Below are 25,907 nucleotides of genomic sequence, written 5' to 3'. Positions count from 1 at the left end.
GCTTTCTCAGTAGGTATCACTATACTAAATCAAAGAATTATCTAAAAAGACGATATCGAATTCGTCACTGAATTCCCATGTTTATTGGGACACCATGTACATATTTCTGTTCTACATTTAACTTTCAAAAAAACAATAAAAATTGAATCTTTTTCGGTAATTTTGGACATAATTTCTTTATGAACTTTTAAAGAATTATAGTTTTGATTCAACTTGACCAGGTCGATTCTAAACAAAGTGTCAACATTCGTTGCAGATATCAAAATGTACCGATCTAATAATGAACTGATTTAACTTTCACGGATATCTAATGATTTCGTGGCGAATTGTTATGCATGCCTTTATTTTGTTAGATTTCCTAAAGATTATTCTATAGCAAAACTATTTCCTTTCAAATCAAATCAAATCAAATCAAATCAAATCAAATCAAATCAAATTCACACAGTGACACAGCTTTGACAAAATGTTGCTCTGTTCCAAATTTTGATGTAGGAGATTTAGAAGATCCTTAAAATTTAGTTTAGATTTAAAAAAAGGAGAAAAAATGCATTTTAGGCTTTTTCTCAAACTTGCCATAGCTGGTTATTGATTACATAGAGAACATAATTGTGTGAATTTTAAAACAAACAGTTTTACTGTTAAAAATGTTAAGGTTAGAATTATTAAATTTTCGCTATTGACAATGCATTATATCAAAATTATAAAATAAATTGTTTATCAAAAAAAGTGTTTGTCTTAATTAATAGTTATTATTTAATATTGTTCAGAACATTTCTACAATTAAACGCTTTAATGTTTAGTTTCAGATTTCTCATTTGATTAAAATTATAAAAAAATAATTTTTTATGCCATTATAACTATTCTGGTATTACTAGGAGGGTATTATATTTAAACATAAATTATTGAAATCAAAACTAATGATTAAAAACAACAAATATTTTTAACTAAAAACATGTTCTCTGGTGACCATCTATTTTTTATTTAGATTTAAATTCTCATTTTTACATTATATAAATCTAATCTTTTAAAGGAGTAAATTAAGTGTTTGAAGCCATCACAATAGCATGCAATTCTAAGATTTTATTTAAGATTTAAAACAAACGAAGAATTAAACATGTAATTTTTGTCTAAAACCCATAAATTTTCAGTTTTGTATCTACATTTTTAACACAATTGGAGAATGCAGTGTATCCAGACGCCCGTTATTCTGATGTTGTTCTGGTTTCTCAGTAATTATTTCGTATCATCTAGATATGTCAAGGATACAGAAATAAAACAGGTAAAATTGAAGAATATTCTCTGTATAGAAAATAGAAGACGAAAAGTGAAGATTTTACTAAAATTCACATCAAATAGATTTGTATATAAATGTAATAGGTACAACTCTGTCTGTCTATCTATAATCTATATAGATATGAATATTTAGCTTGATAGTAAACAATAAATGGAATCAATTATTATAACCTCTTTTTCCAAAGATTTCAACCAAAATCTCTTTTTCCTAAACTTTCAATCCAAACTTTCGGTCGCGTACTGCAAATGCAATGATCTGCAGTATAACCATGACCGACGAAATCCTGGGCTTTATATCTTTTTAACCTAATTATGTAAAACTTTGATATTTAAGAGTTAGATTATTTGATCTAACAGAAGCAATGGCTTGAAATATCAAAAGTCTCCAACATTATGTTACAAAGATTTAGGGGTTTGAAAATCAGAACTTGTGGCAAAGACTTGATTTCTTTGCTTTCTCCTACTCCTGCGTAAAATCAGAGAAGCTACGAGCTGCAAGTTTGACCAATTCCTTATGATAAGACTCTAAACTGTAGTGCAAAATGCTTTGTAAGTTATTATCTCTTTGTTATTGTAATGGGTAAACATGAAAATCTAACTTATTTCACAAGCAAGGCTGCTTGGCTAGGGCCGTTCGGTTTCGTGCATCATTCATGAAAACCCCAATGTTTTTAATTGTTAAATTATTTTTTTTTCATCTCAAACTATCGCTCGTTTTCGATCGATTGTTGTTTAAAAATTTTAGATTATTCGTTTTTGTTACTAGCATTTGTTTTAAAAAATCTTTTTTTCATTTCTCTAAACAAATAAAGTCGTTCGTCCATCGTTATTTTTTTTCTTTCTGAGCGACACCTTTGTTCGTGAACATTTGATCTCAAAAATGTAGTCCGTTCTCAAAAATGTAGTCCGTTATCGAAAATGTAGTCCGTTCTCAAAAATGTAGTCCGTTCTCAAAAATGTAGTCCGTTCTCAAAAATGTAGTCCGTTATCAAAAATGTAGTGCATACATGAGAGAGATCTTGAGATAACTCTTGAAAAAACTTAATGAACTAACTTTTATATTTTACATTAGCAATTACTTCCCAAATGATCACATTAAATAACCAATTCTTATGTTTAGGATTCTATTGATAATGTACCAGTTCTGAATCATGGACCTGTTGTTGAACAAGTTGGAAATAGAAATTTTACATTGGATTACTTCTTTGGTCTGGGATTGGGATTGGGATTGCATTTTGGATCTGTCCTGGGACAGGAGGGATGGGATGGGGGGAGGGGGGATGGAGCAGGATTAATAGGATGGAATGGAAAGGAGGACGGATGGAATTGGTAATGCTACAGAATTTAATTACTTGTTAATAGTAGTTTAAAATATACTTAGAGTTACATTTCCTTGGCTAAATATTTAAAATGGCACTTTTTTCAGTCTACTATTTTTTCCACTGGTACCGTTAAGAATTTCTAAAACGCGTTAAGTAAAATTGAGATCGTTAACGATCAGTAACTTTATCCAAGAATGGTAGATTCCTCTAACAGAAAGGTTCCTTCAGTTCTTGGAACAAATCAAGATAATGTTAGGCCAATAGAGAAATCCACTAAATTCTGTAATATACAATAAATTCATTTTTGGTGTACAATTGTATACTGGTTGTTTATAAACAAACGCAACCGAAACTGGATTTGAACCGAAACATGAAATCGAACCCAGTATTCAAACCTTAGTTGCAGTCCAGAGATTTAAAGTTACAAATATTAAGACAAATAAGGTAAATTAATTCATTATGTTTAAATATTTATCAAAAACCCTCTCCTCCTCCTGTATTGTGTTTTCTGGCAGGAATAAATTAGAAAACAATTAAACAACTATTATGGTTTGATTTTTTTTTTTAATATTCATTAATTATAATTGCTCATAAAGGGACTGTATTTTCACTTTCCAAAATTTGTTTAACATAGTATAGAACTATAGAACCCATTAAATGGGGAACAGTATAAGACGACTGTAGACTACACAAATACTTTTTTATGAAACTACTGTGTCACTTCTTGGTAAATTTCATTTACACATGCTATAAAGTAATCATCGTGCTAAAATGTGAAATTAGCTGTTTAGCTTACCACTGTGCTATCAAGTTTCATTGGCTCCCGGATTCTATCCAAAAAATGAATATTTAAAAAAAATTTTTTTTTATAAAATTACCTAACACTATTATTTCGGCACAGTACATGTTATAAAGTTTTAGACTAATATTTTACGATTATATTTTGTCCATTGCTAAAGTTCTGGACAAAATATAATTTAAAAAGGTTTGAAAGTTGAATCTTCTTCAATCTTCTTAAAAAAAAATTCTGTTAAAAAACTGTATAGCACTGTGCAGTGAACCAAAATAAATAGTGTTATAAATAGTTAGAAATAATTCAATGAACATGAAACAAAAAAATATTTTTAAATTGTATTTTATTTTTCTATAATCATAATTATTATTAAATAGATTTTTTTCTTTACAATTATTATTATTTTTCCCCCCGGACTAATCTGTTTCTTTTATTTAAAATTAAACATGTTTTGGTCTATAATTCAATCATCTTTAAACTTACATACTTGTGTATTCTATACTTTTTCATTCAAAATGCATATGCCAACAAAAAAGTATTTAAGAAAAAATGCTAGAACATATTTAAGAATCCTACATGTTGGGTTTGTATTAGGTATTTTATATATATATAGATATTTAAGAATCCTACATGTTGGGTTTGTATTAGGTATTTTATATAGATAGATATTTAAGAATCCTACATGTTGGGTTTGTATTAGGTATTTTATATATATATATAGATATTTAAGAATCCTACATGTTGGTTTGTATTAGGTATTTTATATTTATAGATATTTAAGAATCCTACATGTTGGGTTTGTATTAGGTATTTTATATTTATAGATATTTAAGAATCCTACATGTTGGGTATGCATTAGGTATTTTATATAGATAGATATTTAAGAATCCTACATGTTGGGTTTGTATTAGGTATTTTATATAGATAGATATTTAAGAATCCTACATGTTGGGTTTGTATTAGGTATTTTATATATATATATAGATATTTAAGAATCCTACATGTTGGTTTGTATTAGGTATTTTATATATATAGATATTTAAGAATCCTACATGTTGGGTTTGTATTAGGTATTTTATATTTATAGATATTTAAGAATCCTACATGTTGGGTATGTATTAGGTATTTCTTCCCAGAGGTTAGAGCAGCAGAGCACAGAACCAGGAGAACTATCAGTTCAAAAGTTTTCATCCTAAAAATACTGGATTTTAAAAAGGGCAGTGAAACAAAATGTGCGCACAACACTCTTACGAAAAAAATTGACCGTGAGTTTGACAATCACGCCTTTAAACCTATAACTAAATTCTATAATTTAAATAAAACCAAATGCCAAGGTGTTGTGACACTTCAAAGTCGACCCGGTCTTGAAAAATAATTTGCCTAGCTGTCTCATGTAAAACTAGCATTGCATGTTGAATTGTTATCATGGTTCAAACCATTACTCATCTTAATAAAGCATTGCTCTTTTCAAAAAGTGGACATTTTTTCACAGCTTGATAAATGAAAATTTTATAAAAAATATTTCAACATAATGTATCTAATGAACAAAAATCTTGTTTTGTGCAAACATTTTATACGTTTTTAGTAACCTATTATAATAACCTAAGCACTCAAATTTTAGCATACTTGTATTATATTTGTGTCTTTTCCAATTATTAAAAAAAAAATAATATTCGGTTCTCAATCATCTTTGAATGTTTTCAAAAATTGTGACTTCATGTGCGCACATTTTGAATTGATTTTGCTAGACAATATATCAAAAAATTTGGAAGCACTGATTAAAATGAAACTGATCACTCTTTTCAAAATTGTTAATTATAATAATTTTATCTGAGTTCCTGGAACTCTGAAATGTCCAACTATTATTGCTGCTAGATTTAGCTGTATCAAGGTTTTACACAAAAGGTTTACACGACATGTCATTGTCTACGTTTTACTGATGAAAGGTTTACACGACATGTCATTGTCTACGTTTTACTGATGAAAGGTTTAGAAAATTTGAGTTTGTAAAGAGTAATAAGAAAATGATTTGAAGTTTAGTTTTCCAACCTGATGTGTCAGCCTGCTGAATAAACACTACTGACAACTTTACAAATGTTTAACAAATTATATTAATTTGATACAAATTAATTTGATCATTTACTTCAAAGGATTGCATTAAGTAAATAATCAATAATTAATTGATTACAAATTTTGAATAATGCTAAATTTTAACCTTAAATATAATTAATCATGTTGACATTTCAAATAATTCAACTTAAAGGGACTGCATGATGCTTAATTTCAAGTGATCCTCTCTCCTCTATACAATTATGGCATTGTCAGATTCACATGGGTACTCTTAAAAACTTTGTCTGATTAGGTATAAATTAGATAATCATGTTTTGTTTCTTTAAACTGTTTGTTTTCATTAGCGGTTTTTCTGCGAACGTGACTTCCGCATTTCTTGTTTATAAGAAGCAACTGAGACACTCGCAGAAATAAATACTTTTAAAGTCAGAAAAACGACGTTATCTTCCACATTTTTGATCAGATTAAGGTTTCAAGGGTACCGTTGTAAATCGGGCCATTGTCAACTTTGCGTGGAGGGTCACTTGAAATTACCTGTACAGTCCCTTTAATATTTAATATTTAATGCTAAAACTTTAGCTGTTTCCTTATTTTGATAGAGTTAACATGTAGAAAAAAACATAAACTTTAAAACTTTTAAAGAAAACTCTTAAAGTTCAGTCTAACTTATACTTGCGTATATATGTTTAATGTTAAAATGTTGAAAATAATATAGAAATATAATATCTTTTTTAATTTGTAGGGTAGGGTACAGCACAGGGCGGAAAAAAGTCCGGTTTGCGAAAAAAAATCTAAAATAGCCCATAACTTTTTTGCGACTAAACCTACAGATCTAAAAACTCTATTTTTGAAGAGCACTTGAAAAATGCATATTTGTCTATAACAAACACATATTTTTTTAATTTCTTTGACCTTTTTTATGCATTTTTTTCCACCCTCCCTAGCACCCCAAACCATTAAAGTTATCGGTCTATTTTTTTTTCTTTGAGCTGGCCATGAAAAATTGGGCTATGAACATGCATTTCAACCCTTTACCTATTCTCTGAAACCTTTTTCTAAGAGGGGGGGGGGCGTCAAACGCCCCCCCGCAGGCTATACATAGATTATTGAACTATAGACTAAAAACAGATTGAATTTAAATAGAAGAAACCAGACGCATCTCGATCGCCCTGGTAAGTGCAGGGACGTAAGTTTTCTTCTTCATACTTCTTTCAGGTCTGTATTCCTATGCCCACTCTTGTACACGTATACTGTCTCTTTCAGGTCTGTATTCCTATGCCCACTCTTGTACACGTATACTGTCTCTTTCAGGTCTGTATTCCTATGCCCACTCTTGTACACGTATACTGTCTCTTTCAGGTCTGTATTCCTATGCCCACTCTTGTACACTTATACTGTCTCTTTCTGAGTTGGATAATTAAGAGAGAGTATCGTTGAACGAAACTCCCGAGTTTCCTTTTTGGGGTCATGAATTCTGTCCGTCCAATTATGCTGAACAATTTACCATTAATGAATTATGCTTCAGTCAGATAATTCAATGGATTGTAGTATAAAGCGAGCTTGCTTTATTTCAAAGATACATATTTGACTGAGTATTGCATCTTGTAATATCACAAAGTTGGTTAATGAGTGATTTTAAGATGGATTTAGTATAATGAGTCAGTAATTAAATAATCATTAGACTTCAAGATGCAATACTCAGTCAAAGGAATTGAGTCTTTGCCACAAACTCTGATTTTCTAATCACCATATCTTCGGAACCAAATGTTGCATACCTTAGATATTTCAAACTATGAATTCTGTTATATCAAGTAATCTGAGTTTGAAATATCAAAGGTTTACAACATCGAGTTCTAAAGATATTGTGGTTTAAATATTTGATTTTGTTCCAAAGACTCAATTTCTTTGTCAAAAATTTCATTGTAAAACAGTTTAAGAATTCAACACACTAAATATTAATCTTAAGTAGAATTGTAAAATGGTTTGAGTTGTGTGTTTTGCTTGACGCGGCTGGATTTTTTAAAATCTCACTTTAAAGGCCCTAAAAGTACCATTTAAAAAAGTAGTTTTGCCTTGAATACTCAAATGTGGTGGTAAGGAAGGGGAAATAGTGGTGGCTTATGGCTGCCGGAACAGAAAAAGCTAATATGTGGCATGGAAGGGGAAATAGTAGTGGCTCATGGCCGCCTGCCTTCCCCTGCTCATCGTGGGCACCAAAAACAAATTGCTTAAGGTATATTATGGTGCATCATTTTGAATTGTTCATAGTATTTTCAAAAATAAGCCATTTTAGAGGAAAAATTGGATTTTTATTTGGGAAAAATAAGTTTAGCAGTTTACATTAAAAGGACGTCATTATTTCTTTTTAAAACTTAAATATTTAGTTCTTTATGTACATCTTTTGCATGATGTTGCTGGATTTTTGAAAATCATTTAAAAACGTAATAACTGCCAGAAAACTCAAATGCTGTGGCATGGAAGACCATACAATTTTGGCTCATAGCTTCCGGAACTCGGAAGACAAAAAACTAAAATGGGGCATGGAAGGGAAAAATGCTGTGAATATGGCCGCCTGCCTTCCCCCGCTTATGCAGGACAGTACGCTCGATAAATGATCCCTTTTTAGTGAAATGTATATAGACCTTAAAAATTAGAAACAGAAACCCAGCAATGTTGCAGTGTACTTTTACTTATTATCCAAAAATTCATAAATAACAGTAATAGTTTAAATTGTTTTTTTGAATGACTCAAATCTGAATTTATTGATGTTATTATCATATTATTTTCCTAATAACAACAATCCCCCTAACCCCACCAATCCCCACCAGCCCCCACCATAGCCACCATAAAAGAAGTAATCTTCTCCTGTAGTTTCATCCCCGGTTCCATTCCCGGTTCCATTCCCAGTTCCATTCCCGATTCCATTCCCGGTTCCATTCCCAGTTTCACTTCCAGTTCCATTCCCAGTTCCATCCCCAGGTTTCATCATATGTGGAGGAGAAGGTGGCTGGGAATCCTAAACAAAATCGAATTTTTCGACATTTATTAAAAAAATCATGAAGAAAAAAGTGATTGGTTAAAATGTGTCGCACCATTGATAATTTCATAAACTTAAATTCAAATCTTAAAATGTTTAAGAAATTTTTGGCGGCGGTTCTCCAGCTAGACATGGACGTTTTTTTTAACTAATTACTTTCCCAGACTGTATTTGTACTTAATTGGCAGGTTTAGTACAGAATTACTTTGCCAAAATCCCTGAAATGTTAAGAGCAGAGACACCTAGCAGCCAAAAAAATCGATGGTGTATTTTTGGACCTACGCTTAACCGACCAAAAATCAAAATATATCTCTTTTCAGTAGAATCCACAAAACCATAAAGTTTAAAGAATTTCTTAATCCACAAATTTAAAATATTAATTCATTCAGCTGATCAACTTGTGTTCTCGTAAAAGGTTTACACAAATTATACTATACAAGCATAACTTTAAATATTTTACAAAAATTATTCTTTTTTATGAATTAGTGGTAGGAAAGTTAGATTAGTTCATGATTTATTGATCTTTATATGAAACTGCTATAGTTATTCACATATAAAGGAATTAGTGAAATTTAAAAGCCTTAATCTTAATTAAAATAGACTTTAATACAAATTGTTTTTATTAGAGACCAAAAGCAGGGCATGGAGATGTAATGAGAGGCGAGAGCAGTTACAGAAGGGATTGGAGGTCATTCTGCATATCAGGAAGCTTTGGAGGTCATTTTGCAGGCTCATGGCACCCTCATCCATCATATCACACTGTTTGTAATTGAGCATTGTTGATCATTTCGTGGGCTCATGGCAGCCATCATGGCAGTATTTAGAAATCCAGTTTGGTGGATTTGACCCCAGACCTCCACATTGGCATGGCAGCTTGCTCTTGACTGACATCTAGTGAGCTTTCAGTCCTATTAGATGTCAGTGAAGCATATGTGTATAAATGTTAGAGTTTTAAAGTTTTTTGAGCTTGAAAACTACTCTAAATGTCAATATAAAACTTACCTTAGCAACTAACGCCTTTTTGGTCACATTTTCTTAATTTATAGAAAGACTGGTTTATTTTTAAATACTGATGATTCATTATATGAGAGTTTAAATAGCAAATTAAAGTTTTGATTTCTTCAAAAAAATTCATTTACGTGCTCCCTCGCACAGCTTCCGAACCTCATTTTACCTATTTGCAGCAGTGCTCGTCCTCAAGAGCTTCCAACCCTCCCACAAACAGTCTTCCGTGAAGGGCCTTTCAATTATAATCGCCAATTTCTACTTAAAACGGGACTTTGATTATTTAAGCACGGTAGTTGATCTATAGTATCCTTCACATTTGCATAATATTTTTTTTTTTACAATTAAAGTTTGGGAGAAAATAGCTTTGTTGTATAGATTTATTTTAATAACAAATCTTGGAATGGCTGGCACTTTATTATGAATAACTTTTAGTAATAAGTAGACATATAAAAAAGTTTCCTTCATAATATGTTATTTCTAAAAACATATTTGTTTGTTGATTTTCTTTCTAGTTATTGAGATATTTAAAGAAAACAAAACTCTGCTATAACCTAATGATTTTAAAACTATAATTGCCGCCTTTTTTACAAGCGCTACAGATTTGAAATACATATAGATTGAAAGATAATTACATTTTCTTTAATTTGAGCATTGCTGAAATTGCCTTTTTTCTTTGTATAATGCATTATTTTGCAGGCAAATTAACTTACTATAAATAATACGTTTTCGTCTGCAAAACGAATTTTTGTAAGTTTATGCGTTTACGTAAATTTCTTTATTTACAAGTTTAAGGGATTTGAAGCTGTACAAAATTTCAACGTTCCGAACGTTGAATGTGTTAGCAAGAATGTTTCCAATATAGCCTCTGAACCTGTAGGTTCGGAAGCAGTATGGGGATTCAGCACAATGCCGCAAATCAAAAGGATACACAAAGACAATTTCAAACAAAATCTACAAAGTTTTTCCAGCCCAAACTTTGATTGTAAAAAAAATATTACACAAATGTTAAGGATACTATAGATCCAATATTTTGCTTAAATAATCAAATTAGTCCCGTTTTAAGTAGAAATTGACGAAAATAAATGGAAAATCTTTCCCTGCAGACTGTTTCGGGGAGGTTCGGAAGTCCTTTGGGAACGAGCACTGCCACAAATAGGTAAAATGAGTTTCAGAAGCTGTGCGGGGGAGGTTGCCTTCCCTCCCTCATGGTATAAGCATTTTAAAATATTAGCATCATGAGTATGCAATTTCATCTCAAAAGTAGTGCCTACCCCCGCACACACTCCTCAGGCTGCCGTGGTGTCTACCCCTGCTCACACACTCCTCAGGCTGCCGTGGTGCCTTCCCCCGCACACACTCCTTAGGCTGCCATGGTGCCTACCCCTGCACACACTCCTCAGGCTGCCGTGGTGCCTACCCCCGCACACACACTCCTCAGATTGCCCTGGTGCCTACCCCCGCACACAGTCCTCAGGCTGCCGTGGCGTCTACCCCTGCTCACACACTCCTCAGGCTGCCGTGGTGCCTACCCCCACACACACTCCTCAGGCTGCCGTGGCGTCTACCCCTGCTCACACACTCCTCAGGCTGCCGTGGTGCCTACCCCCACACACACTCCTCAGGCTGCCGTGGTGCCTACCCCCGCACACAGTCCTCAGGCTGCCGTGGTGCCTACCCCTGCTCACACATTCCTCAGGCTGCCGTGGTGCCTACCCCCGCACACAGTCCTCAGGCTGCCGTGGTGCCTACCCCTGCTCACACATTCCTCAGGCTGCCGTGGTGCCTACCCCCGCACACAGTCCTCAGGCTGCCAAGGCGGAATCAAAATTCGACCATTTTTTGCAGGCAAGCTAGGCATAGACACTACAGCTCTCTCCCTTGGGTCATACTGTTTTCTCTTTAAGCGAGCGCATAAATAAAAAAGATTTTGATATTTTAACTACATGTTGGGTTTCTGTGTTTTGAGATAAGAAAAATTTTTAAGACTCCTACCCGGGTTTGTATTAGGAATTTCTTTCCTGAGGTTAGAGCAACAAAACATAGAACCAGGAACACTAGCACAAATAAAGTCTTCATCCTAAATAAAATTATTAAAACTAGAGATCAGCATCGTTTTAGTAAACATATACAATTTGTTGTGAGAGAACAACTATTTTTGTGAAAGAACAAAATTTTGCTGTATGCTGACTTTTTGAAAAAAAGCGAATGATAAATGAAGGACTTTGATCGTTCAAAGAAATTATTGAACACACTTTTTAATGAATGATTTGAACAAACAAACAAACTTGAAAAATCGGTCATATTTTGAACAAACAGATTTTCCAAAAGATTTTGAAAAACAATCGTTTTTTACTGAACGTTCAATTTTACTGATTTATCGTTCAGTGAGAAAGCAAACGAAATAGATTGAAGTTGAGACATGAATATGATTGCTTATGATTATGTTCATTATATACATAGTTAGTATTACTTACTGCTTTTATCTTTTACATAAGTTTAAGATATTTCTAACGTTACTGAAATAATATTTCCTAGAACTTTCCAGAACGATGTTCTGGATCAATTCTGGATCGCAAACCCTAGACCCTAACCCGGTTTTCCGATTCAGGGGGAAAATATGTTCCGGAATTAATCTCGGATTCTGGAATTGCGGAATTCCAGAACCTTTTCTAGAAAGGAAATGGAATAAAATTCCCAATCATTTTGTAAGTAAACTCTACTATGAATTCAATGGCCTATATGTCAGGCAAAAAAAGTTTGCATTTTTGGTTATTTTTGTGTTGGGACATTTCATGGATGAACATTTTATACGTACAACTTTGTTTAAATTAAAAATGTGATTAGTTTTTTTTTGCGAAAATAAATTAATATGTTTTATTATGTATGTTTAAGCAAAATATTAAATATCTAATCTAAGGAATGTCCTTTTATGAAATGTCCGCATAATGAATTGTCTTCTGTAAAAAGTTCTTTCTCTGAAATATTCCTGTCCAAGAAATATCCTATCAATCAACTGTCTTTCTATAAAATGTCCCAACACCGTCATTTTTTTTTCACTCTTTAAAGATCTTGCATTAAATGTTGTCAGGTGTAGTGATATAAATCAAAAAATAAAATGTGGCAAATCGAATGGCAATCGATCAAGTAAATGTCTTAAATCTAAAGAAACTTTATTCTTAAAAAGCAGCAATATTTCACGAGCATTTAATGGTTCAAGCGTGGTTTTAAGACCAGAAAAACAATACTTTAACACAATTTTTCACTAAACTAAGCAAGTAGGAGTAGGTCAAATATGCCTATTATAGGCCGGTTACTGTAAAAAGTCTGACTGCGCCATCAAAGATAAAACCAAGCCGGCAAAAGATAGGATCGGATGGGTAGTGCTGGGTCGACTATGCTCTGGGTAGTCCAATGAATGCATGTACAGTACATGTTGTACCAGCTTGGATCAAGCAACTTTTACAGTAGTGTGCGCGAAGGTCGGTATAGGGGTCAGTTCGATTTAGATTCAGATTGACCCTAGTCCACCGTGATATTATGTAAATAATGTGAAAAGGATGTTTTCAAACAGTGTAATATTGTTATCAAAGAAAAATATTTTCTGGTCATATTTCAAATTGATTTGCTAGAAACAAATCTTAAATTCTAGAAGCTTAGATTAAAAAGAAATATATTACTTTCCCCAAACTCAAATTGTTTACAAAGCTCATATTTTTTCAACCTTTTTTCCAAATTCCAAACAATCAAAATATCCTGAAATTTTGAGCTCGCCAAATCATGTTCTAAAAAACTTTCGGGGTGAGAGACTTAAAACAATTTTTTCCTCCCTCCAAAAATATGAAATATATCATGGTTTAAAACAATAGTCACATTAATTGCAGAGAAAAGATTATTGTGTGGCGAGTAATCAGAAAATGATTTTAAGTTTTGTTTTCCAACCTCATAATTTGTCAATTGGTGAATAAAAACTGATGATAATTTTACCAATATACAGCAAAGTATATAAATATAAAACAATTTAATTTTATTATTTACTTTAAGTATTGAATTAAGCAAATAATCAATAATAAATTGAACACAAATTTTGCATAATGCTAAATTTCAACCTGAAATATAATTGATGTTGTTAATATTTAAAAAAGTTTAATCTCATATTTTGATTATTGTCAAGCTAAAAAAGTGCTGCTGCATTTGCTGCTTTGCTGTAGTTGCTGTTTTATTAGAATGAATGTAGGAAATAAAAAATAAAAAATTGTTTACTCCCTTTTAATTAAAATCATTGACCAATGATTCACCCAACAGAGATATGCTGCGTTAAGTAGCTAACTGTCCCTTGGGAGGACTAAGTAAATAACAGCTTTTTTATCAAATCGCGCATTTCATGTCACACCCAATTACTTTTATTGGTAAATTAAAATTTTGACTTAACCACAGGTTCCTTTGTCCTCAAAACATCCAGATCTTAGGCATTTGGTAAATTTCCCAGATACCCAAGCATTCGGGAGATTTCCCAAATGCCTATAGGTATTTGGGAAATTTCCCAAAAAACCTAGGCATTTTGATTTTGCTCTTTATAGAGTTGAAATAGGAAAGTGTGGTACATTTCAACTGTTTGCAAGGCAAGAGCTAAAAAACTTTCATGATTGGAGTGACAGGGAAGTTTAAACAAAATTCAAAGTTAGTAGTTACGTCTTACAAACTTGAAAAGCACAGAGGGAGTAACAAAATAAAGGATTGGTTTTGTATTACATAGGACTAAAATCATATTTTTAGAGTTCCATGTTTTATGGGGAAAACATTGAAATAAAATACTAAATATTATTTGGAACATTGTAAAATATTCTGTAAAGTTAGTTAGTCTTTTTACTTCAGAAATCAATTAACAATTTTGTGCAATTGTACTAAGAACTTTTTCCAGAGTTTTGTAAAATACTTTTATTTGTCAATAGATTTTAATAAAATTTTGGAACAGAATGGCCTAAATATTTTCCAATTAATAATAACAAAAAATTGCCATCTCCAAAAAAAAATCGGTCGTTCCATAAAAAAAAGACTGTTTTTTCGAAATATTTTGAAAAATTCGTTTGTTCAGTAAGAACCTATATTTTTTTCATTTTCGTTCTACCCAAAGATTTAGAAATCGTTAATAAACGATCAAGATTGTTCGAACGATTAAGATTGAACCTAAAATGTTAGCTTTTTTGTTCGTATCTCTGAATGATTATGTTGTTCATCCATCGTTAGTTTTTTTCTGAATGAAAAATTCATGAAAAATTTCGTTCATTCACAAAAAATACCCATCTCTAGTTTCCACAACTATATTTCAATGGATATTTTATTTTTAGTTTTTAAATCTGTTATAGGACAACTAAAAATAGATTTTTTTTTTAAATGGTTCCGCAAAACATGACGTAAGGTCCAGCAAAATAAAAACAAGCAAGACAAAATAACAAATAAATATATATAAAACTTTAAATTAGACTGAGGGTTTAATTATAATGTTTCAAATACAATTCATTTCAATTACAATCATTTACAGTGAAACAACTGCTTTATTGGAAAGTTAAAGGGACTGTAAGGGTGATTTCAAGTGAATCTCCATGTTCACAACCGAACCCTTAAAAGTGCTGTCTAATCAATTAATTTAAACATTATCAATGTTCATTAATGTTTAATACTGATTATTTTCAATTGTGTTTTAAGTCGGAACGTGCCCAGTAAAATAGAAGATTTCTCATAAAAGTATTTGGGGACAATTTTATTCTTTCGAGATAAAATTTGCCGGAATTTTTAAAGAAAATTTCACAGGGCGGGATGATATTCTTAATGTTAAGTTGGACAGTAAAGGAATTGCTGGGTAATCATGGATCAGTGATCTTGGTTCAAAGTCGATCAAAAAGGAGAAAATTAACAATATTTTTTTAACTTGAAATTAGTTTGAATATGAAATTAATCTTGAAAAGCTTAGCTTAGCATTATTTGACATCATTGTTTATTTTGTTATTGAATATTTTCTTAATTTAGTCCTTTGAAATTAATACTGAATTTAATTTGTATCAAATTTATATAATTTACAGTACATTGTTTACTCAACAGTTGACAAATCATCAGGTTGGAAAACTAAACTTTAAAGAAATTTCTAATTACTCGACTCTACTTGGGATGGATTGTTTTTAATTTTTACTTTACTGAAACAAACGAACTAATCGTATAAACTAACGATGTATTAAAAAACGAAAACGAAACGATCGTTTTAAAATCATTTTAAAAACAATAATTTTTTAGAATTAAAAAATCAAGTGGTTGTTTTATCTTTCGTTAACAAAGGTTGGCTGTTTTCGGGTTTGTTAACTGGCTAGGGGGGGGGGGCCTTTGACGACCTCCCCCTCCACCAGTTTTTTTGTGCTAACACACTCATTTTCGACACGCTATCACCTTGAATTTTATTCACATTTAAAGGATATTAATTAAAAGGATTTTTTGCAACTTTTTCTTTTAATGCATTGCATAGAGTGAAAAGGCTGTCAGTGTTAAAAAACCTAATTAAAGCCATACATCTAAATACTACATTCTTAAAAAGCCCTTGAAAATTGGATGTAAAAACATGTGTCATTTCTTTAAACTTGTCAAAAAAAAATTATGTTCCTTTTTTCGACATTTTTTTCATAATTTCCTTGCATCCAAACTATTTAAGTCTAATGTTTTCCAATGAACAGGTGAAACGCCCCCCTCTGGCTATACTGTTGTCAACCATTAACTATGCTCCGTGTAAAGTCGTCTTTAACTTAGATCCCCTCTCGGAGACACCAAAACCAAACCAAACAATTTTAACCTCCTTTTTCTTTGTTCTCCCTGTCGGAGTATAAACAACCCAGAGCGTTGTGAGTCCATTTTCAACAGCTAAACATAGAATATTTTCATATGAAGAATTATTGCCTTTCGTTAATAATTAAATTGTCATTTAGTTCAGAAGTTTAAAACATGTTTAAGTACTGTTCAATTATTGATAACCCGTTTCATCAATTATTATATCGTAAGAATTTTTTCATTATAAACATTTATTATAATATTTGTTCAAGTTAACTATGCATGTAATTTTTAAGGAAAAAAATATAATCTTTGTTATTGGTGTTTTTGAGACGGGGGTTCAACATCTTCATCTTGAGTTTCTTGCTATACATCCGTCAACAACTGTTACTGTATATATAGATTCAGATCTCCAAGCCTTTTTAAGGTTAACGATCGTTAATGACCATTACTGACCCTACCATCGTTAACGATCGTTAACAACATACTCTTTTTTAAATGTTGCAGAGCTAAAAAAAGAAATGTTAAATTTTTATCGATTTTTTTACAAGTTTTACAGACTAGCAGTCACACTCACAAACTCATAAATGTAAGAAAACCTTTTAACTTTTCTTGCTTAAAAAAATCAAATCTTTTAGAATACAAATTTCAACAAGGAAAATTTTTTTTAAATTTTTTAAATTTTTTGTTGTTGTTTAAAAGATCTAAACAAACAATTCGTTAGTTAAAATACATTCGTTTTTTCTTATTCGAAGGCTCATTAGTTATGATAAATCAAAAACGAAACAAAAAACTTTGACAATTTTTATTTAGTTTAAAACATAAAGTGGTAAATAAGCTTTATTTTTTTAATTGCCGTACATTAAGAGTTGGAATCAAATACCCATATTTTGAAAAGCTCAGAAATTGCAATATCTGTAAATTAGTAAATTTTATTGATGTTCAGATTTATGTTGCACGCTTTAAATACTTAAAAAAAAAAACTGAGGACGATTGGTCCATGATTTTCTATATAATAACGCTCTTCCCTCATATAAATATATATATTTAAGCATATATATATGTTTGCTTTAGCTGGTTAAATGGCTGAACCAAATTGGCTGACATTTTCTAAGGAAACCCATGGGTATCCTGGTGGTAAAATAAGCTAAAATATTCAAATATTTTTTTTTCTCTCAAAAATAATTTTTTTTTCTTTAAAATTTGAATTTTTTTTCATTTCACGGGCAATGCCGGGCACTTCAGCTAATTTAGGAATAAAATTATTATTTTAAGGATGAAGACTTTTTATGTGCTCTTACTCCTGGTTCTATGTTCTGTTGCTCTAACCTCGGGGAAAAAATTCCTAATACAAACCATGGTAGGATTCTTTAATTTGTTCTAAGCTGTTGGGATGCTTTAAAGTCGAATCTGTTTAAAAATTGATGTTTCCGAGTTGATAAACTGTGGTCTTATTAGTGTTTTGCATCACAAATCATTTGAAAGCTTGGAAAATGGTCAAAAATAGAAATAAAGATTTATTGAAACAAATGAAATTTTTCAGGATACTCAGCCTCCTCCACCTCCACCTCTGAAACCTGGGGATGGAACTGGGAATGGAACAACGGGAGAAGATTACATTCTGGAATTGTTTGGTTGGGGGGTTGCATTGGCGTTATTTGGAAAATAATGTGATAATAACATGCATCAATAAATTCTGGTTTTGGGTCATTTAAAAAAAAAACAGTTATGATTCTGTACAAAATAAAAATTTCTTTTTATAACAGAAGCACAGGCCCAGGAATGGGTTAGGTTATTATACAAAACTTCTACAATCCAAACCAAACTTCCGTAAAAGTATTTTTATTGTAAACAGGAAGTTTAATTTTCTTTATTGGATATTATTTCTATGTAAGGAAGTTAAGTTTGTTTTGAATTAAATTACTTGGATACATATGTTTTTCAACCAAAAATATAACCATGTTTGACTAAAATATAATCATTTTCAAACTAAATATATAACTATTTTTTTTCAACCCAAAAAAGCTGGCCATAATCCAATGAGATTTTTTTTAGAAATACAATTAAGAGTTTGCCGAGTTGTTCAATTTATGCCTTATAAAAAGTTGAATTGTTTACTAACTAAGCACTTCTAATAACGAAAATCAATTACTATTAATGTGAAAATAATACAACTGTAAATTTCATGAAAGGAAAACCATAAAATGCGAGGAAGGGGGTGTAGAGGCGCCATGAGCCCCGCAATAATGACTTCCCAACCTCCAGATTTGCAGAATTACCTCCAGGCAACACAAAATCGTCTCCCTGCCTTTCCCTATGTTTCCGAGCCTCTGCATTTTGTCTCCGCGTCCCGAATTTTGGTTTCAAATAAAAAATATTTGGCATTTAAATCCACTAAAAACCTTTTTTTCGAAAAATGATATGATAAAATAGTTTATAATGATACAATAACAATTTGTAGGACTATTGTAGTTGTGTATAACGATGGACAAATTTTATATTATTACCAGGGGTTTCATGTACGAATCAAACGTTATCAAACAAAAAAATCGTTATTTTAATAATTTCTTAGACATTTGACAGATGCGACTTCTGACATTTGCGGCAATTTTATGCATGAGACATTTGATAAGTAAAACAATTTACATACAGGGTGTCCCAAAAACATGGGAATTCAGTGACGAATTCGATATCGTCTTTGTTATGAATGAGCATACAGAACAGTGTCATTACANCCGGTTGTACTTAGTAAAACAAGAAAATTACAGTATACAAACAGAGTAAACTTGTCCGTATTCACTGTTCATCTTGCGGAGACATTATAAACACATCTTTACAGTCTTTTACCCTTTTCATTAAATAAACTCTAGCAGACATAATAATATTACAGCTTTTGAAATTAGGTATTACAATGCTAATTCATAACAAAGACGATATCGAATTCGTCACTGAATTCCCATGTTTTTTGGGACACCCTGTATATGACATTTGACAGATTCAATATATGACGCATGCGATGTAACATAAGAACAACTTCTTATTTACCTAAACTCAATTTTGCAGAAAAAAAAGAATATCAATTGAATATTTTTGGTCAGACAAAGATTTACAAGATAACATGTGAGTCGTGTTTAGTAAAGAAAACATTCATTAATAATTCAGTTTATTTTTATGTTTTAGGGTTTAGGGTTTAGGATTTAGGGTTTAGGGTTTAAGGTTTACGGTGTCTGAAAATAAAATGATCTTCTATAAAATAATGTGTACTGCATTTTCTGGGAGAAGAACTTAGCTTGGGCAGAGAAGAAACTACGCATCAATTACATTCAAGGTTGAAATTTAGCATTATTCAAAATTTGTGTTAAATTTATTATTGATTATTTATTATCTAGTCGGGGGTGGGTGGGGGGTGTTAAATTGACCATCCCTCTCTATAGTTTCTAATTAACTGGACAATCTCCTGAATACGTTTTTAATGTTCCTTCTATTTCGTTTGTTTTCTTATTGAACAACCGCTTAGCAAAATTGTTAATTCAGTAAAATCTTTTGTTTAGTAAACTCGTTTGTTCAATATGATTGTTCTTTCAGTTAAAAAGAACAATAGTTTTTTCAAAAGTTTCTTCGCAAAAATGGTTATCTTTGTAAAATAAATATCTTTTAGAAAAAGTTTTTTTTCCCCAAAAAAATTGTTTGTTTAGTAAAAAACGATCGTTTTATTGTTCAATTTTTTTAAAAGATTCATTCGTTCAGTAAAAGATGATTGATTTTTTAAGTTCGTTCGTTGATTTATTAAAATCAATAATTTGTTTTCGTCCATGGTAAAAAGCCACATGTGTTTTTATTTCTTTGAACGATCAAAGTTGTTTGTTTATTGTTCGTTTTTTTTTCTGAACTAAACCATCGTTTACAAAAAATTTCCCGGATACCCAGGCATTTGGGAGATTTCCCAGATACCCAGGCATTTGGGAGATTTCCCAGATACTCAGGCATTTGGGAGATTTCCCAGATACTCAGGCATTTGGGAGATTTCCCAGATACCCAGGCATTTGGGAGATTTCCCAGATACCCAAGCATTTGGGAGATTTGAGGGTGGTATATTTGTAAAATTTTGTAAATGTTTCAAAAGAATGAATATTTAGGGAATATCCCAAAAACCTAGGCATTTGGGAAATTCCCCAAATGTTTCGCAAATGCCTTGATATCTTGGAAATTTCTCAAATGACTGGATATTTAAGGAATTTCCAAAAAAACCAGTCATTTGGGAATTTTCCCAGATACCCAAGCATTTAGGAGATTTCCCAAATGCCCATAGGTATTTGAGGGTGGTATAATTTAAGATTTTGGAAATTTTTCAAATGAATGAATATTTGGGGAATTTCCCAAAAGCCTAGACATTTTTATTTTGCTCTTTATAGAGTTGAAATAGGAAAGCGTGGTACATTTTTACTTGTTTTCAAGACAAGAGCTAAAAACTTTCATGATTGGGGTGACAGGAAAGTATAAACAAAATTCAAAATTACGCCATATAAACTTGAAAAGTACAGAGGGAGTAAAAACATAAAGGATTAGTTTTGTATCATTGATGTTTTATTTTTGAAGATTTTGTGCATTTTAACTAATAACCTTTTCCAGATTTTTGTAAATTTTTTTTATTTGTTAATTGATTTCAATAAAATTTTGGAACAGAATTGCCTAAATATTTTCCAATTAATAATAACAAAAATTGCGATCCCTGCAACAAAGTCGTTCGTTCCATAAAATACTATAGTTATTGGAAATATTTTGGAAGATTTGTTCGTTCAGTAAGAACTTTATTTTTTTCATTTTCGTTCTACCGAACGATTTAGAAATCGTTATGAAATGTTCAAAATCGTTCAAATGATCAAGATTGATTTTAAAATGTTCGCTTTTTGTTTGTGCCTCTGAACGATAGATATCGTTCATCCATCGTTAGTTTTTTTCTGAATGAAAAATTCACGAAAAATTTCGTTCATTCACAAAAAAATGCCCATCTCTAGTTTTCACAACTATATTTCAATGAATATTTAATTTTTTTGACACAGTTCCGAAAAACATGACGTAAGGTCCAGCAAAATAAAAACAAGCAAAACAAAAATATAAATAAATATATATACAACTTTAAATTAGACTGAGGGTTTAATTATAATGTTTCAAATACAATTCATTTCATTTACAATCATTTACAGTGAAACAACTGCTTTATTGGAAAGTTAAAGGGACTGTAAGCGTAATTTTAAGCGATCCTCCATGTTCACAACCGGATCCTTAAAAGTGCTGTCTAATCAATTAATTTAAACATTATCAATGTTCATTAATGTTTAATACTGATTATTTTCAATTGTGTTTTAAGTCGGAACGTACCCAGTAAAATAGAAGATTTCTCATAAAAGTATTTGGGGACAATTTTATTCTATCGAGAAAAAATTTGCCGAAATTTTTAAAGAAAATTTCACAGGGCGGGATATCATCTACTTAATGTTAATTTGGACAGTAAAGGAATTACTGGGTAATCATGGATCAGTGATCTTGGTTCAAAGTCGATCAAAAAGGAGAAAATTAACAATATTTTTTTAACTTGAAATTAGTTTGAATATGAAATTAATCTTGAAAAGCTTAGCTTAGCATTATTTGACATCATTGTTTATTTTGTTATTGAATATTTTCTTAATTTAGTCCTTTGAAGTTAATACTGAATTTAATTTGTATCAAATTCATATAATTTACTGTACATTGTTTACTCAACAGTTGACAAATCATCAGGTTGGAAAACTAAACTTTAACGAAATTTCTAATTACTCTCTACTTGGGATGGATTGTTTTTAATTTTTACTTTACTGAACCAAACGAACTAATCGTATAAACTAACGATGTATAAAAAAAAACGAAAACGAAATGATCGTTTTAAAATCCTTTTAAAATAAATAATTTTTTAGAATTAAAAAATCAAGTGGTATTTTTTATCTTTCGTTAACAAAGGTTGGTTGTTTTTGGGTTTGTTAACTGGCTGGGGGGGGGGNCACTCTCATTTTTGACACCACTATCACCTTTACAATTTTTTTTACTTTTAAAGAATATTAGTTAAAAGGATTTTTTGCAACTTTTTCTTTGAGTGCATAGGGTAAAAAGGCCGGTCAGTGTTAAAAAAACCTAATTTTAGCCATACATCTAAATACTACATTTTTGAAAAGCCCTTGAAAATTGGATGTAAAAGCATGTGTCATTTCTTCATATTTGTCCAAAAAAAAATATTTTCCCTTTTTTTGACATTTTTTTTCATAACTTCCTAGCATCCTAGCATCCTAGTCTAATGTTTTTCAATGAACACTTGAGACGCCCCCCTCAGACTATCAGTATACATAGATTTAGATCCCCAAGCCTTTTTAGGGTTAACGATCGTTCACGACCATTACTGACTCTACCTTCGTTAACGATCGTTAACAACATACATTTTTTTTAATTTTGCAGAGCTATAATAAGAATGTTAAATTTTTTTTTACACTCACAAACGTTGAAAACAAATGTAAGAAAACCTTTTATCTTTTCTTAATTTTTAAAAAATCAAATCTTATAAAATAGAAATTTCATCAAATACAAATTTTAAAAAAGATAGTTTTTTGGATACTTTTTTTCATGTTTTTGTTGTTTAAAATATCTAAACAAACAATTCGTTAGTTTAAATACATTCGTTTTTTCTTATTCAAAGCCTGGTTAGTTGTGATAAATCAAAAACTAAACAAAAAACTTTGACAATTTTTATTTAGTTTAAAACATAAAGTGGTAAATAAGCTTTATTTCTTTTAATTGCCGTACATTAAGAGTTGGAATCAATTACCCATATTTTTAAAAGCTCAGAAATCGCAAAATCTGTAAATTGGTAAATTTTTTATGTTCATACTTATCTTCCACGTTTAATACTTTCAAGAAAAAAAACTGAGGGTGATGGGTCCATAATTCCTGGTGGTAACATTGGCTAAAAAATCAAATATTTTTTTTTCTCAAAAATAAAATTTTTTCTTTAAAATTAAATTTTTTTTTCATTTCACGGGCAATGCCGGGCACTTCTGTTAGTTTAGGAATAAAATTATTATTTTTAGGATGAAGACTTGTTATGTGCTCTTACTCCTGGTTCTATGTTCTGTTGCTCTAACCTCGGGGAAAAAATTCCTAATACAAACCATGGTAGGATTTTTTAATTTGTTCTAAGCAGGGAACTTTTAGGTTGAACACCCTTAATTCCGTGCTTGATCTCAATATGTATTGCGGACACTTTGAATTTGATGATTAATGCTTATTCTCTTCATAAAGTTATCCTTTCAGGTTAGGATTACCGTCCGCGGATATCGAATAAAGATTAAATTAATCTGAAGATTAATGGAAGACCAAGCATTAATCTTGATATCTACAATACACGAGTTCCCAGCTGTGATAAAAGTTTTCCAGCTTTTCCTTTCATACTGTCTTTGAAGTTTCTACCATTTATATAAGTAATTACAAAAGTCGATTCTGATATATAATTTTTTTTTAAATAAGAGGCTTCTATATAAAATTTTTATGTTATTACATTTTATTACAGTTTTTGAGACTCTCAACGGCGCGCATTTTAACAAATCATGACAACTTTGCAAATGAGTTTATCCTTCATCTACAAATACAATCAACAATTCACAACGTAGAACATCTTTTATCTCTAAATTGACCTCCGCTGGGCTCAACACCACGTCAAATCTCTCTCAAAAATGTTCAACTTATCAAGCAAAAAAAATAATATCCTCAAATTCTAAAATAGAAATAAAGATTTATTAAAACAAATGAAATTTTTCAGGATTCCCAACCTCATCCACCTCCACCTCTGAAACCTGGGGATGGAACTGGGGATGGAACAACGGGAGAAGATTACTATTTATATGGCGGAGGTAGAGATGGGCTCGTTTGCCTTTTTTCAATAAAATTGTTCTTCCAGTTAAAAAACCTATAATTTTTTAAAAAGTTTGTTCGAAAAAGTAAAATAATTTAATTTTTTTTAAAGTAAATTTGTTCAGTTAAAACAGCATTTAAAAAAAAATTTGTTCCAAAATATCGTTCTTTTAGTAAAAAAAAACTATGCTCTTCTCTAGGTGGAGGATGGGCGGAATTGTTAGGTTTGGGGGCATTGCTTTTAATAGGAAAATAATGTGATATTAACATGCATCAATAAATTCTGATTTTGGGTCATTCAAAAAGCAAACAGTTATGATTCTGTACAAAATATAAATTTATATTTAAAACTATTTTAGATAATTTTTTTTTAAAATTGCCGTGTTTCATGTTTCTACTTCCTTTCCCATATTTTTATTTTTATGGGCCTCACTGTAGCACAGGCCCAGGAATGGGTTAGGTTATTATGCAAAATTTCTACAATCCAAACCAAACTTCCGCAAAAGTATTTTTAATGTAAACATGAATTTTAATTTTCTTTATTCGACATTATTTCTATGTACGGAACCTAAGTTTGTATTTAATTACATTACATATGTTTTTCAACCAAAAATATAACCATGTTTGACTAAAATATAATCATTTTCAAACTAAATATATAACTATTATTTTCAACCCAAAAAAGCTGGCCATAATCCAATGAGATTTTTCTTAGAAATACAATTAAGAGTTTGCCGAGTTGTTTAATTTATGCCTTATAAAAAGGTGAATTGTTTACTAACTAAGCACTTCTAATAACGAAAATCAATTACTATTAATGTGAAAATAATACAACTGTAAATTTCATGAAATAAAAACCATAAAATGCGAGGGAAGAAGTGCAGAGGCGCCATTCTGCCTTTCGCTACATCTCCGACCCTCCGCCATTTTGTCTCCGCGTCCCGAATTTCGGTCTCCAATGAAAATATTTGGCATTTACATCCACTAAAAACCTTTTTTCGAAAAATCTCAACACGATAAAATAGTTTATAACGATATAATAACAATTTGTATTAAAAAGTCCATTTTAATTGAGATAAAAAATTTTATTTTGTTGTTATAAATTTCATAAATTCCTTAAATTTTGAAAACTATTGTAGTTTTGTATAAAGATAGACAAATTTTATATTATTTCACAGGGGTCTCATGTACGAATCATACGATATCAGCATCAATTCACAAAACGCAATAGTTTATGTGAAATCTTTGAATTTGTGCTTTTATTGCATGCTTTAGAAAACATTGAAGAACTATTATTAAAAAAAATGAAAAAATTGTTTAAATAGTCTAAATATCTAAAACATGGTGTACTAACAGGACAGGGCAGCGTGTTGTTCTGTACTTAAGTTTTACAATCTTCAAATCATGATGTCTTCAAAGATATTAAAGTCGTTTATAAAGGTCGTCTTTTACGCATACCAGCTTTTAGTTAAAAAAAAAACTGAGGAAGATATATTATGATTTTTGGTTGTTAAAGCCATAAAAGGTAAAAGAAAAGCACGGTGTAACATTTGTCTTTCTTTATATAAAGCTGCAATAGTTCTGCACCTGCACAACTTTTACATAATTTCTCAGGAGCATCCAGTGGCGGATATAAGGATTCTGT

At 31.0% G+C, this 25,907-nt stretch overlaps 2 protein-coding genes and 3 long non-coding RNA genes across 9 annotated transcripts; 2 read left to right on the top strand and 3 right to left on the bottom strand.

Annotated features, from left to right (window-relative positions):
• The first annotated feature begins 1,148 nt into the window (after positions 1-1,148).
• Positions 1,149-2,685, top strand: LOC111715942 (uncharacterized). Its single transcript, XM_023491352.1, has 2 exons — positions 1,149-1,279; positions 2,414-2,685. The coding sequence occupies exons 1-2, from the start codon at positions 1,181-1,183 to the stop codon at positions 2,624-2,626; spliced, it is 312 nt and encodes a 103-aa protein (XP_023347120.1). The 5' UTR covers positions 1,149-1,180; the 3' UTR covers positions 2,627-2,685.
• Positions 2,686-3,040: 355 nt separating this feature from the next.
• On the top strand, positions 3,041-18,053 carry LOC111715944 (uncharacterized). Of its 5 annotated transcripts, none has more exons than XR_002768356.1 (3): positions 3,041-3,059; positions 17,606-17,690; positions 17,874-18,053. It is a non-coding gene; the product is annotated as an uncharacterized LOC111715944 (long non-coding RNA). The 5 variants fall into 5 exon arrangements; XR_002768354.1 differs by lacking the exon at positions 3,041-3,059 and adding an exon at positions 15,561-15,634; XR_002768358.1 differs by lacking the exon at positions 3,041-3,059 and adding an exon at positions 16,538-16,556.
• LOC111715943 (uncharacterized) lies at positions 4,534-5,554 on the bottom strand. The gene is made up of 2 exons (XR_002768353.1): positions 5,458-5,554; positions 4,534-4,600 (listed from the first exon to the last, which is right to left on the bottom strand). It is a non-coding gene; the product is annotated as an uncharacterized LOC111715943 (long non-coding RNA).
• LOC111715941 (period circadian protein) lies at positions 8,243-13,535 on the bottom strand. Its single transcript, XM_023491351.1, has 3 exons — positions 13,463-13,535; positions 11,516-11,600; positions 8,243-8,494 (listed from the first exon to the last, which is right to left on the bottom strand). Exons 1-3 carry the CDS (start codon positions 13,465-13,467, stop codon positions 8,258-8,260), a joined length of 327 nt encoding a protein of 108 aa, XP_023347119.1. The 5' UTR covers positions 13,468-13,535; the 3' UTR covers positions 8,243-8,257.
• Positions 9,013-10,022, bottom strand: LOC111715945 (uncharacterized). Its single transcript, XR_002768359.1, has 2 exons — positions 9,518-10,022; positions 9,013-9,423 (listed from the first exon to the last, which is right to left on the bottom strand). It is a non-coding gene; the product is annotated as an uncharacterized LOC111715945 (long non-coding RNA).
• Positions 18,054-25,907: the final 7,854 nt, after the last annotated feature.

This window comes from Eurytemora carolleeae, unplaced genomic scaffold (assembly GCF_000591075.1).
Source record: "Eurytemora carolleeae unplaced genomic scaffold, Eaff_2.0 scaffold1904, whole genome shotgun sequence".
In the NCBI taxonomy this organism is placed as follows: Eukaryota; Metazoa; Arthropoda; class Copepoda; order Calanoida; family Temoridae; genus Eurytemora; species Eurytemora carolleeae.
This window is presented reverse-complemented; position numbering and strand designations above follow the sequence as displayed.